The following is a 14,025-nucleotide window of genomic DNA, read 5'->3' on the forward strand; positions in this document are numbered from 1 at the left end:
TTCAAGGAAGTGATTGGTTATCAAAGGTACAAGTTAAGACTTACAGTAGTAAGATGCAGAAATTGTTTTTCCTGAACTTTGTTTCCTATACTAGGTGTCTTCCACATTCCCACTGGCTTTGGTGGATTTCGGCACACCGCTGATTCCCAAGAAGGAGGGAGCGCGTTCCAGGCAGATAAGAGGATTCACAGTCCAGAGACTGTTTCTGGGAAAGTTAAAAGGTTCACGGTAGCTCCGCCCTAGAGTCTCCCAGGTTTTTGACCCTTAAGTCAGTTAGAGTAGCTTTAGTCTGGCAAGATCCTGTCTGTACGGTGAAAGCATTAAAGAACTGGAGTTTGGATTACACTGACTCGACACCGTTTTTGGGCTGGCCTTGAAACTGGCCTAAAACGTCGTGTGTCCTTCTCTGGCAATACCCTGATGCACAAAGCTAGGGGCTGGTTGGGCCGGAGCCCCCATGCCATGGTTTTACCCCAGGCTGTTTCTTGGTTAAAAACCTGCCTACCCTGCTATGCTATTCTCTTCCTTTCACTTTCTTCTTTTCAGGAGTTGGGAAAGTACAAAACATCCAGCATCAATTTTCCCATCTCCATTACATTTTTTTTCCTTTTTGCCAAAGCTCAAAATTGCCTTTGACTCACAGAGGCTCATTAAGGAGAGTTCTTTTAAAAAATACTGAAATCAAATTTTTTTATGCTTTTCTAAACCTTGGAAAAATCTTTCTTTTGTGGGATAATATCATATTGTAAAGCCTTCCTAGCAGGCCACCCTGGTTTTCCTCCCATTATTAATTTTAAAAGCCGTATAGAATGTGTTAATACTATGTAATAAAAAGGTAAGGGGAGGGAGAGCAACCAGTGTGTGATGTAAACGGCTCAGTAGGAAATTATTTTAATAAGCAGTCTGAATTACATCTTCCATCTCAGCTCTTTCTCTTATGCCAGTTGCAATTTTGAGAAGTTTCATTAAAAGTATTTCAGTGCTGGTACAGTATGAAAAATTGCATCATTTCAAGCAGTACCAAACGAAGGCGTGTCACTGGAATTTAAATGCGAAGGGAAGAGAGTACAAAACGTAAAGATAATCCATACATAGTCGAAAAACAATTTGTAACTATTGTTGGCAACTCCTCCTCTTCCTCCTCCTCTGCAGTCACATACTGAATTATATAACATTTAACAGCGATAAGCAGTGTTGAAACATCATTTTCGACCACTTTCTCGAAATAAATATTGCAGAGAATGGGATCTTGTTTAAATAACATAAGATAATTTACATGATAACAGGATAGCTGCCATTTGCAGTGCAATAGCTGTAGTTGCCTACTCAGGATTGCCTCTGAATTCAGGGGGCTTTGTTTATTTACAGGATTTATATACTGCTTCAGTCTGAGTCTAAGGAATATACAGTTAGGGCAATAGTATGTAATATACCAGTGCAAAATATGAATAAAAACAGTACATTATATATGACAGTTTTGCATGAAAGCAATGTTCAGATGTGTTAATGACCACATCTCATTCTACAAGTAGATGTGTCTACAGTTTGAGTCTCACCCAGGAAGCCTTTGGACAGAAGGTCTCTTCAGTTGTGAGACCAATGCAAAAAATTGAAAAGTTGAAAAAAATTGAAAACTTGGGGGAAAAAATGATTTTTTTTCAGAACTGACCTCCAGCTCTTCTCCTCATTGGGCTCTTGATGCAGGCCATGGTTCCAGCCCCCTTATGACTGGAAAGCTCTTCAATCACAACTGCATCTTCAGTCCCAGGAACAGTACACTCTGCACAGATCATGTCCCTTTGCAACTAGATCTTACAACTAGCCCCACCAGAGAGTGGAACAGCAGCCCTGAGGATGTCTGTAGCTCAAAGCATCCAATGGTCTTGCGCTCTGGGAACCTCTTTGCCTGGTATCTCAGTGCATGGTAACAATCCCAACAGACCAGCCAGTGCTTTGCATCATCAAGAATGGATGTTTGGACTTCAGAGCATTCACCAAAGCATCTTTCATTGCTCCCTGCCCACCCATCCACCCAGCTTTCCCCAATGATATGATACTAGATACTAGGGCTGGGACATTTACACACAGTATTTTAAATAGCATGGGGGCTCCAGCCCATTGTGCACTTCAAGGTTTAAATAATTCACAAGAATGAAACTTTAAATAGTGCCTCTGGCTTCCATTTTGTTCTTCTCACAATAATCAGTGTTTCACAACCATTGACCTCCCAAACGTTTATTGTCATATTTCCACTGTATATGGCAAACAAAGGCATTTGCACTTCCAGTTGGCTTGTGCAGCCTCCCAGTTCTGGGTTCTTCTCTCTGGGTTGGCCCCAGTGATGGTTTGCCTCAGCTTATATGGTGCGGCAGCTTCCCCTTATTTGCAAGGCTTAACCCCCCCCCCATCTTATCCCCCCCACCAATTAACAGTAACAGTGAGCTCACTGGGAGGGGGGAGGGGTAAAGAGATGCAAGATTTAAGGTATATATTAACTAGCAGGCCCAGACCAAGAACGACGACGAATCAATCCAGCCAAACTTCAGTTCTTTATTTGCTAACACCGTATAGACAGAATCTTGCCAGACTAAAGCTACTCTACCTAACTTAAGGGGAAATAACCTGGTAAGGCTCTGGGGTGGGCCTATTCTGAACCTCTTATTCTTCCCACATTCCACCTCTGGACTGTGTTTTCTCTTATCTTGCTCCCCTCCTTGGAATGTGCTCCCTCCTTCCTGAGAACCAGCAACATTACTGAAGTCCATCACATCAACTCACACCATTGTCTTCTGTCTTCCTACATTCAGAAGGAAACTCTTTGATCTTGTCTGGTGGTCGTCCAGAATTTTGCAGCTCACATTTGGCAACCGTAACCCTTGAAACCCTGGAAATCAAGTACATCTCTGGTTCTGGCTTTGGCTTTGACTTTGGCTTTTGATTTTTTAAATTTTGTAAACAATTCACAATTTCGCCCCCCCCCCAAGCTACTGTTAAATTATCAAAAATCAAACAGAAGCAGGTGAACCAAACAATTGTTGCTAGTTTATTTTAACTCTAGGGCATAGTTTATTTTATGATGAATGTAAATCCTGTTTTTTCTATTTTAATTTGCTGTTCTGTTACCATGGCAATTATGCCAAGCAAGGAATGGCAATGGATATGTTTGGGATTGCAAAAATTTTAAAAATGTGTTGGGCTTTTCAAAAGCTGGGGGTAGGTTATTGGCAATTTCCAGATGCCATGCTAATGTGTTTCTGCTATTTATAGTCTCTCTTCTTGATAAGGTTTGCCCAGTGGGGGGAAAAACAAAAACAAATGAATAGAAGTAATTTTCCTTGTCTTATCTGTATTACAGATAGTTAAAATTTGGAGCAGGGGTTCTTAACCTTTTTGTGTCATGGATTCCTTCGAGAGTCTAGTGAAACTTTAGGAAGAATATCAGCTATGCTCAAGTTGTACATCCTCCATATGTACTGGGAATATGACATCTAACATTCCCAGCTGACAGAAGAATTTGGGGCACTGTAGTCCTTCCACATCTGGAGGACATTGGGCTGAGAACAGCTGGCGTATACTTTCCATGAAAGATACATTATGAGATGGATAGCTGGTTTGTTGGAAATTTCTTCTTACCAGGTTAAATTGATTTGCAGTAGATTCAGGGCAGATGCACAAAAGAACTTCACATAATACAACTAATTAATGGATTTTATGGGCATAAGTATCTTCTGGACATAATGAAATATTTCAAATACCAGAATTCCCAGCAGATCAGTGTGGCAGGGTCCAGCCAGCTGATATAGCCTTTTTCAACAGACAAATCAGTGGAAGACAGCTCTGTTAAGAGCAGTTAGCTAAAATAGGACTATCTAGGTTGCCAACGCAGGATGCCCAGTAGATAGCAGCAAAGAAATACAGGAACAGCTCTAGGTATATCCTGCTCTTAGTGTGCTTTTAATTATTTATTTACTTGCTTGCTTGCGTGCTTACTTTTTAATTTTTATCCCGCCTTTATTATTTTTATAAATAACTCAAGGCAGGGAACATACCTAATACCCCTTCCTCCTCCTATTTTCCCCACAACAACAACCCTGTGAGGTGAGTTGGGGCTGAGAGAGAGGGACTGGCCCAAGGTCACCCAGCTGCCTTTTACGCCTGAGGCAGGACTAGAACTCTCCTACCACGCCTGATTGGCTCTTGGGCTGAGAGAGAGGGACTGGCCCAAGGTCACCCAGCTGCCTTTTACGCCTGAGGCAGGACTAGAACTCTCCTACCATGCCTGATTGGCTCTTGGGCTGAGAGAGAGGGACTGGCCCAAGATCACCCAGCCGGCTTTCATGCCTAAGGTGGGACTAGAACTCTCCTACCACGCCTGATTGGCTCTTGGGCTGAGAGAGAGGGACTGGCCCAAGATCACCCAGCTGGCTTTCATGCCTAAGGCGGGACTAGAACTCTCCTACCACGCCTGATTGGCTCTTGGGCTAAGAGAGAGGGACTGGCCCAAGGTCACCCAGCCGGCTTTCATGCCTAAGGCGGGACTAGAACTCTCCTACCACGCCTGATTGGCTCTTGGGCTAAGAGAGAGGGACTGGCCCAAGGTCACCCAGCCGGCTTTCATGCCTAAGGCGGGACTAGAACTCTCCTACCACGCCTGATTGGCTCTTGGGCTAAGAGAGAGGGACTGGCCCAAGGTCACCCAGCCGGCTTTCATGCCTAAGGCGGGACTAGAACTCTCCTACCACGCCTGATTGGCTCTTGGGCTAAGAGAGAGGGACTGGCCCAAGGTCACCCAGCCGGCTTTCATGCCTAAGGCGGGACTAGAACTCTCCTACCACGCCTGATTGGCTCTTGGGCTGAGAGAGAGGGACTGGCCCAAGGTCACCCAGCTGCCTTTTATGCCTGAGGCGGGACTAGAACTCTTGGTCTCCTGGTTTCTAGCCCATTGCCTTAACCACTAGACCACTAGCTTTTAGAGTTTAACAGCTTTGAACTGGGAGCCTTAGCCTAGAATCATTCAATATAAACCTTGTATTTAAGAGAAAAGTTCCTTATCTAAGCCCCCCTGGCAGCATGTGATCTCTAAAAATCTTGAGGTAGCCCTTTGAGATTGACAAAAGTTGTTACCCAACTGTAATTTTAATGGGATAAAAGGAAAACATGGGTATGAAGTTGCAGCTATCCAGATTTCACTGAAATAGAAGGAAGAACCCCCTGACAGATCTGTACAAGCGTTGAACATCCTGCCTACAAAGATCGTGGGCTATCTCTGGAGATTTTAAAGACTAGGTTGGACAGACACCTCTCCTGGATAGTTTACTTAGTTTTCCTGCATATTGCAGAGGGCTGGACTAGATGAACTGGGAGTCTCTTCCCATTCTATAATTCTATGATTTTATGAAATAAAGAAACCAGATCTACTGATCCAACCCAGTAGGGTTCTTCTTTTATTACATCACATCTTTTAGATAGAGGAGCTGTACCATCCCCAAATCCACCAAGGTGTGAAATGTGCACACTTAAAAAAAAACCATAAGCAAATAGCATAGAAGAGGTTTTAGTACATTTGGGTCCATGGGAAGGCAATATTTGTGTTAAAATATCCAACCCCTATATTCCTTTTACTCAGAATTCTCACCTACAACCTGCTTCTTCTTTTTTCTGTTCAGTGTCAATAAGATGATCAGCCTTCCATACAAAATGAACAAGGAAGTGCCCGCTCACATGGGAAGATCCTATAAAGCAAGAGAAAACAAAAATTGCATTGCAAGTTATTGGCAGAGCAGGCCAGCAAAAAACCAGTTCACCCTGCCAACATTGATAATTCTCTCTGTAATCATCTGCGACCTCTTCCTGAGCTTGCCAACTAAAATGGGCTTGATGTTTGCTAGATTGTTAATGAATTTCTTTCTCAATTTTTGCTTCTGTTCAAAAGTGAAACAGACCAATCTTATAAGGATCATCAAGCAACCATCTTTAAATATGTTTTTTTTTTAAAAAAAAACTTTTGACATGTTTACACACTCTTTAAATGTTTTGGAGAGATTCCTATCAGATCAGTATCATCTCTTCACCAAGTGTGTGTAGTCAGTAACAATGCATGGCTATCTCTAAAGCTCTCAGCAGTGCAGGGCGTTGTGAAGTCTCTGGCAAGCCAAACCATAGGACATCTGATGGAATGGTGGTGGGTTACCAAATGGGGCTCTGTGTGTTTGAGTTGGTGGGCTGCAAGTAAGCCTCTGGTCCAATAAAAGTGACAGCCTGATTATCAAACGCCAGGTCTTCCTAACAGACATGTCTCTGCTTTCACAGAGTTCTAATCCACACATGTACTCATACAAGTGACCCTGAGGAGGTTGTATCAAGTTAATTCTGTTGGGCATTTCATCATGTATTAATTCGATCAGTATTTCAGCCAACTTCTCAAAAATGAGCCAAAGGATGTATGCATTGTTTAAACACATTGTTTCATTCACTGTCATAATGCCAAGATGGATAGCAAAATGCAGTAATTCTTCATTGTGATAAACAGAAACTATTTGCTTCAAATGTTCCCCCTAGCAATATTAGAAAATGCCAGTTATGTAGCACAGACAGAGCCCAAACTTAAAAGGATCTGAGATCTCAAAGCGTATGGAAGACCACTTCCTATGACAATACTGAGTTACATCAGCCGGTGGGATGACTTTGTTCATGTAAGTGTTGTTCAGCTGGACTTTCTGAACAACCTTCCATTCAAGTGTATATTTAATATCTTTAGTATGTTGAAATTAGTATGTTGGAGTGTGGACAGTTGAATGTTTTCTTCTGCCCCATGGACATTACCTGGCATTCCATAAAACAAAGCTGGATGGACTGTTTAGTACAAAGTTATTTTGCTTGTTAGCAACATTTTGAGGCCCTCACTGGTCCCCATAACCTTGTAAACATTTTGCTTTTTTAGGCCTGTGAAGAATTCAGCCCAGTCTGCAATCTGTGACCATTTTGGACTCTACCGAACACAAGTTCCTGTGTGGCATGGCCAACAGGACATTATTACTCTTGAAAGCAACAGCACTTTACCTCCTCAAAGATCAAGCAGACATCGTGAACCTATAGCTGACAGTAGATCTCCATCCCCGCTGGAGGCACTCCCACCATTTTACAGCACTTCCTTTCCTGAAAGGAATAAGTCTGATACATTGCTGAACCGTGTCTACATTGTGGAAGAAAGTCAGATGGTAATTTATTGGTTTGCTTTATAAGAGGGTGATCAAAATTCACCCAGTGAGCCAAGGGATGACAATCTTTTTCAACTAGTGGGCACAGCTGAAACTTTTAACAGCATGTTGTGGGTCCGCCCACAAAATGACAGCTATGAGGAACTTGTATATTCACAAATGACAGCTCAGTCCCACTAGGTCCCTTTAGCAACATGCAAATTGATGGCATTGCTTCCTCTATCTACTTGCGCTCCCCAAAATGTTCTTCATCCCCAGCGTCTCGGGGGTTTTTTTGTTTGTCATTTGTTTTTCTAGGAAGGTTCACACACTTCCAAACACAATATTCAGCTCACCCTTTCTATTTTATAAGAAGTCCTCTATGGAGTCTGCTATGCTTCTACCATGCTAGCTGCACATCTATTTATTTAAAACCTTCATGTCTGGGTTAGCAGGGAACTGGTTCACACCAAGAGAACTATGTGTGAACACATTAATGCTCAGAAACATTACATTGCCTATCCTTGCTCCAAGTGATTTGTCTATAATAATTCACATACACTGCTAAGTGAAGTATTGAGCTGCATCCAAAAATCCTCCCAAAAGGAGGCTGTTTATGAGGGGAAAAAATCTAACCCCCTTCTGCTCTGTAGATTCTGTATTTTCTGAAAATCCATTTCTGAGTTGGAATGTGTCATGAAGAAAATTTGGTAGGGAAAATTCTGCCCTGCTATATGAGCAATATTATACTTGCACAAATTTGGATATACCAATTTATACTCCTTCTACTCCCCTCCTCTATCAAAGTGATAAATCAAGTTCAGGGTAACCTACTCCTGACACCTGTTGCAACAGCAGATCACTATTGCATGGTGGATCTCCAGTTCTAGCTGCCCCTTTGAATTGTGGGCTAAACAAATAATACAGATTAAAAAGAGGAAGAGGATGAACACAAGCACTACATCCTAGTATTTCAGGGTGCTGCCTTCTAGTATTATCAAAGCAAGAGACTTTTTGTTTCAGTAACTTTTTTTTAATTTCACAATATTTATAGTCCACCCAATTCCTACAGGACTCTGGGCAAGTTGCAACAAGGTTAAGCAAATAAAATAAACAGTATACAAAAATAAAATAGAACATTTTTTTAAAAATGAACAATCAGCATCATAGGTAAAGGTAAAGGTTTCCCTTGACGTAAAGTCCAGTCGTGTCCGACTCTAGGGGGTGGTGCTCATCTCCGTTTCTAAGCCTTAGAGCCGGCGTTGTCCATAGACACTTCCGGGTCATGTGGCCAGCATGACGACACGGAACGCCGTTACCTTCCCGCCGAAGCGGTACCTATTGATCTACTCACATTTGCATGTTTTCAAACTGCTAGGTGAGCAGGAGCTGGGACTAGCAGCGGGAGCTCACCCCGCCGCGCGGTTTCGAACCGCCGACCTTCCAATCGGCAGCTCAGCGGTTTAACCCGCAGCGCCACCGCATCCCTTCATAGGCACTCATAAAATCAAATAAACTAAGGGACAAATGCATGCTGGAATTAGGTTGCTTTTGTCCTAACAGTCAGAAATCACGCTGAGACAAGGAGTAGGTCTCTAGTGTTTATTACTGCTACATTAAACAGAATCCTAACAAACTGAAGAAGCGTGGGAAAACCCAGACAGATAAACCCCAAAAGTCAAGGCGGGTCTGATCTGTGTCTCTTTGAATGGCTGCTTCACTCCTCAGTACTACGCATGCGTTTTCCCCCCTGGATAGAGGCCCCCTCCTGCTCACCATCAGTACTCATGACAGCTTTGCTCTGCTTACAAAATATCAGCAATCAACTAAGTCAAATGGATAGTCAGTTAAAAGGGAAAAAAACCTTAAATCTGCAATCAGCCTAAATTTAAAGACTTCTGTAGAATTAAAAAAATTCCATTGCCTTTTTAAAAAGGTATTTAAATATTCTACTCTACCTATCCAATTTCAGATTGAGGTTTGTATCCTTTTGGCATTGTGGAAGTCTCACAATTCTACAGAATTTTCTTTGCTTGAGCATTGGATGATTCTCCAGGAATCATCCAATTTGCTGTGCTGAAAAATGTCACATTGCTGATAATACCCAAAGTAATATAAAAATTATATCTGCCGATTAATTTGTAATAGCTCATTCATGCACGTGAGAATTAACTGCACTAAAAAAGTGAGAAAATAGATATGCAAGAACCCCACTTGGATGGAGTCAGTTAGTAAATAAATAACAGTATAGTAGGCTGAGAATGATGCTTACCCCCAGATAGGATTGCTAACTCAAGCAGCACTGGATATAGTCTTTGTCAAAATAAAAATAATGTGAACCAAGTCTCAGAGATTAAAACTTGCATCAAGCTTCAGTAATATAAAAATGCTGACGCATTTGCATTTTCATATGGATGCAGTCAAACACTTTTCGATATGCTTCTTCAGATCCAAGGACAATAATACTCCAATGTGGACCTGACTTGGAGTGAGCAATTGACCCACAAGGAGGGTCCCCATCTGAAGTAAAGTTTAATATTGCGATCAGGTGATCAGGTGGAGCAACATTTACATTCAAGGCTGCAAAACTAATCAGTTATAATAGCAATAATTATCTTGGTATTTCAGGTTTTCATGCACATTCCTGATTAACGTACTATTGACTTCATGTGGCCTAAATAAATAAATGAATACATTGCAGCAGGATGCAGTTAGAAGAATAGAGGAGAGCTATTTATGTGAGCACGCTTCCCTTTCCATCATGCAGACTCTTTCTGGAGCTACTTCAACAGAATATAATATTAAGCCTATCATATTTGGGATGCTAGACTTCTAACAATCACTAGATGGCAGCAGAGAGATGACAGGATACTTTGTACACGTTGCTGGCATCAGGAGGTCCTCTGGATGTGTGCAACCCAGATTTAGAACCTCATAATATCATTGGAGAGGGTGTAGGGCACAACAGGATCTCTGTAAAAATTGAATGTCTGTGAGATATAAACCATATATCACCAGGCATAGTTGCAGCAGTGGCCCTGGGCAAACAAGAAAAGCTGCCTAATTATACCTGTCTTCACTGTGCCAATCCTTTGTGTCGTTCAGCCTTCCCCAGAGACTTCGTTTCCGGCCGCTGCAGCAGAGAAATTCCGACAGGAGGAAGAGAGGCGAGCAAAAGACTTTGAACAGGTTCTAAACTCTCACATTGAAGAACTGCAAAGGCAGTCAGAGAACACCTTAAAGATCTACACCACTCTCAAGCAAAGCCACCCCAGATGAGCCTTAAAAAAAAACAAAAAAACCTTAAATTGTACAGACAATCGCTGCACTAATCATCAGCTACCATTTAAAAAAAAAAAAACCTTTATTCAAAGAAGTTTTTGTAATGTGAGATTTTATATCGTTCCGCTGTGGATTTCATTTCAACATGAATTTGGAAGATTGTGTATCGAAAGGTCTAAAAGAAAATCTGGAAATTAAATATGAATACTTTTTAATTTTCAGTGCGATCCAAATTCTGTCTCTTATTTGAAATGTTGCATCCAAAATGTTCTAATAAACCAATCCAAAGTGGTTGCAATGCTGGGAACAAAATTAAAACTAATGCGGATGTTCTGTGTCTCGTCAAAACAAGACATAGTTTCAAGAATTTCGGCCATGAGTGACAACCGGGATTCGGAACAGACCTCTAGGAATGCATAAATCTGGATGACCAGTAGATGGTGGCAAAACAGTACAGAAAATCTATTTCTTTGCTGTGAACCACTCATTGTCTGCATTTTTGCAGCCCAGATATGGTAGCATTAGCCCTAGCATTCCTTTAATTGAGATACAAAAATAATTTGCCCTGGAGAATTCCAACTAAACAGAATAGGAGGAGAAAAAAAGTACTATTAGGCTGGTTCTGTGTTTCTGCTCTTTCAGACAAGTCACAGACCTTTCAAATCAATTACCTCCTTCAGGGCAGGAGGTAGAAAATATGAAATTCTACTTGGTTCATTAAGGGGTGCTTTAATAAATGTTTTAAAATATCTTTTCTAGATCTGTATTGCCTGTACCCACAAATAATTGCTCACCTTGGGTGAGTTGGGTGGCCATATGAATAGAATGAATGAATGAATGAACGAACCTTGCAGATACTCAGGAATATGGACTGCATGCAATGAGAAGGGAGGAAAGGAGGGGAGAGCCAGTGTGACAATAACAAGTAGGGAAGTAAAGGTACCACCATCCCCACTAGCTCTGATCTCAGGAATGAAAATGCAAATTGGACTCTAAGAAGGACCTTTTCAAATGCAGGACACAACTGAGAAATATGGGCCAAGTCCTACATCAGCACTTGAACATCCTTCTGTATCTGCCAGGACTCCCATTAGTGACTTCTCTGCTCCCATTTTTTAATCATTAATTACTTATTATTATTATTATTATTATTATTATTATTATTATTATTTTATGGCATAGCATGGCAAACAGGGAGAGTCAACTGGACCTCGTCCACCTCGTCCAGATTCTCACAATAAATCAACATGGTGTTCCTCCAGAAGTTTTGTAGAAAGCTGCAACAGTAGCTACCCTCAGTCACAGGATGATGCATGGAAATGCTACCTGCTACTGCCATTTAAGCCAGCTGGAATCCATGGAGAGAGGAGGCTAAATCCTACAAAGAGTGGTTAAAGGAACTTGATATGTTTAGCTTAAAGAAGAGAAGGCTAAGGGGAGACATGATAGTCGTCTTTTGATACGTGAAGGGATGTCACAGGGCAAAGAATGTAGATTTCTTCTCCCAGCACCCAAGGGTAGGGCAAGAACCAGTGGGTGGAAGCTTAACAGGGAAAGATCCAAACTTGAACCAAGGAGGAATTTCTTGACTGGGACAGTTATTAAGCAGTGGAACAGCCTGCCTCCTAGAGTTGTGGGTGCTCCATCGTTTGAGGTTTTCAAAAAAAGACTGGACAGCCACCGGTCCAGAAGGGTATGAGGATTCCTGTACTGGGCAGGGTGTTGGACTGGAAGATCTCCAGGTCCCTTCCAACCCTATGAGTCTATGATTCTATGAGATGGCCCAGCCAAGCACTCCTTTCTCAGTCCTCAAATAGGAAGCTAACCCTACTGAGAGGCCGCAGGATGGAGCCACTCAGGTTGACTGAAACATCTGGAGAAGTCTGTGTGTACAGAAAGAGGTGGCTTGACCTTCTGACCCCCTCCCAAGTCTTGTGCCTACAGATGGCTCCTACTCAAAGGGCCCTCTGCAACCCAACTGCACCTGCAGCACCAGGAGGTGGGCAACCTCTCAGCAGTCAGGGACATGTTTTTAATAGTTTTAGGGGAGTGTCACAAACTGGGAGGGGGGGTGATTTGAAACTTTCCAGGCAGACCCTTTCCAGGGTTCCCCAGTAAAAGATAATCAGTCTAGTTGGGGAGTCTTCATCCTTATATCTAGGACTTCTCTCAGTTCATTTCTGGGAAGAGAAAGGGAGGTGCTTTGAAGAGGGGTCTGCAGGGGAGGGGGGTCAATGGGGGGCCAAAAGCAATTTGAGACTTTTGTATGCACAGCCGCCCGGGGTCGCTCTGGAATCAGATAAATAAATGGCATCACATGCCCATATGAAAGGGACAGAGCTCTCATTGCAATAGCAAGAGGCTGCTTTTATCACTTTGAGCAAAGCTTCAGATCCTGCAGGAACCTCTGGCGCTTTGAATCATAGAATGTAAGGGTGTGAAAGTACCTTGGAGATCATCTAGTCCAACCCCTACCCAGTACCAAAATCCAGGGTCTCTCTGCTCAAAGCCAGAATTACAGAACAGAACAAGGTGTGCCAATCCTAAAATGCAAGAGGTGGCTATGTAAGTGTGTAGTCCTGCATATGGGGAAGATACTCAATTTATTTATAAAACCAAAGAAACCGAATCTATAGATAGAAAAAGGAGTTTATCTCAAAAGGAAAAGAATGAAAGGTAACAAGAACACACAGAATGCCAAATAAAATCAATGTAGACCTAGTTAAGCTAGTTACTTACTATCTTTTTAAATAACGTTTTGGATTCCAGCCTGTGTGCTGCAAAAGTTTATATTTGCTGAGGCCGAGTTTCCACCAACTGCCTTTGTTTCTATACTTACGTGTATATGAGTGCCTGAGAGAGCAGTTAGTCTGTTAAAGAACAGTTTGTGAGTATGGATGCAGATAGAGGATCAATTTTATAAAGGGAGCGCTTAATTTACAAGAAATAATTTTAATAAGAGATTATTAATTTAATGATAATTCACTCGTCCTGAGCTTGTCTTTGGGGGAAGGGGTGGTATGGCTTCTAACTACTTGTGTGTGTGCGTGTCTGTGTGTGTGTGTGTGTGCACAAACATGATTAAATGTATCACATTAACACATTCTTTTGGATTGGATTCAACGGGAGCTGGTAATCGGCAAGGCAGAGAAGCTGCATAATGTACAGGAGTTTTGTGTGTGTTTTATTCCAACCTTTTGGAGGGGAGGAGAAATTTTCTTAAATTTTATATCTTCCTTTCAAGTAAATATGGTAAAATGCAGGACAGCTGAAATTAACTGAACTGGTAAGTTCCGCAGAAGAGAAACGTTAAAGTAGCCCATGGCAAAACTCTAGAAAGGGCAAAGTCCATAAAAATACAATAACAATAATTTATTAAACGTATATGCCACCCAACTCCATTGGGTGGTAGAGGCCAAGGCAAATCTTATACATGGGCATGTCTATAAATCCTTTTAACATAAACCACAGTATAAATAGTATTCGTGATCACTGCTGTCCTCATCTTTGCAAACTCAATATCCCAAATTCATTCTGGTATATAAAA

General features: G+C 41.9%; 1 protein-coding gene across 1 annotated transcript in view; it reads left to right on the top strand.

Moving 5' to 3' along the window:
- Positions 1-10,733, top strand: part of DEUP1 (deuterosome assembly protein 1) — a 50,282-nt gene extending 39,549 nt beyond the window's left edge. The window contains exons 11-12 of the mRNA XM_063305919.1: positions 6,941-7,217; positions 10,302-10,733. Of these exons, the coding sequence (XP_063161989.1) occupies positions 6,941-7,217; positions 10,302-10,475 (451 nt within the window). The 3' untranslated portion in view covers positions 10,476-10,733. The remainder of the gene's footprint in view (positions 1-6,940; positions 7,218-10,301) is intronic.
- The last annotated feature ends 3,292 nt before the right edge of the window (positions 10,734-14,025 follow it).

Source organism: Candoia aspera, chromosome 5, assembly GCF_035149785.1.
Source record: "Candoia aspera isolate rCanAsp1 chromosome 5, rCanAsp1.hap2, whole genome shotgun sequence".
In the NCBI taxonomy this organism is placed as follows: domain Eukaryota; kingdom Metazoa; phylum Chordata; class Lepidosauria; order Squamata; family Boidae; genus Candoia; species Candoia aspera.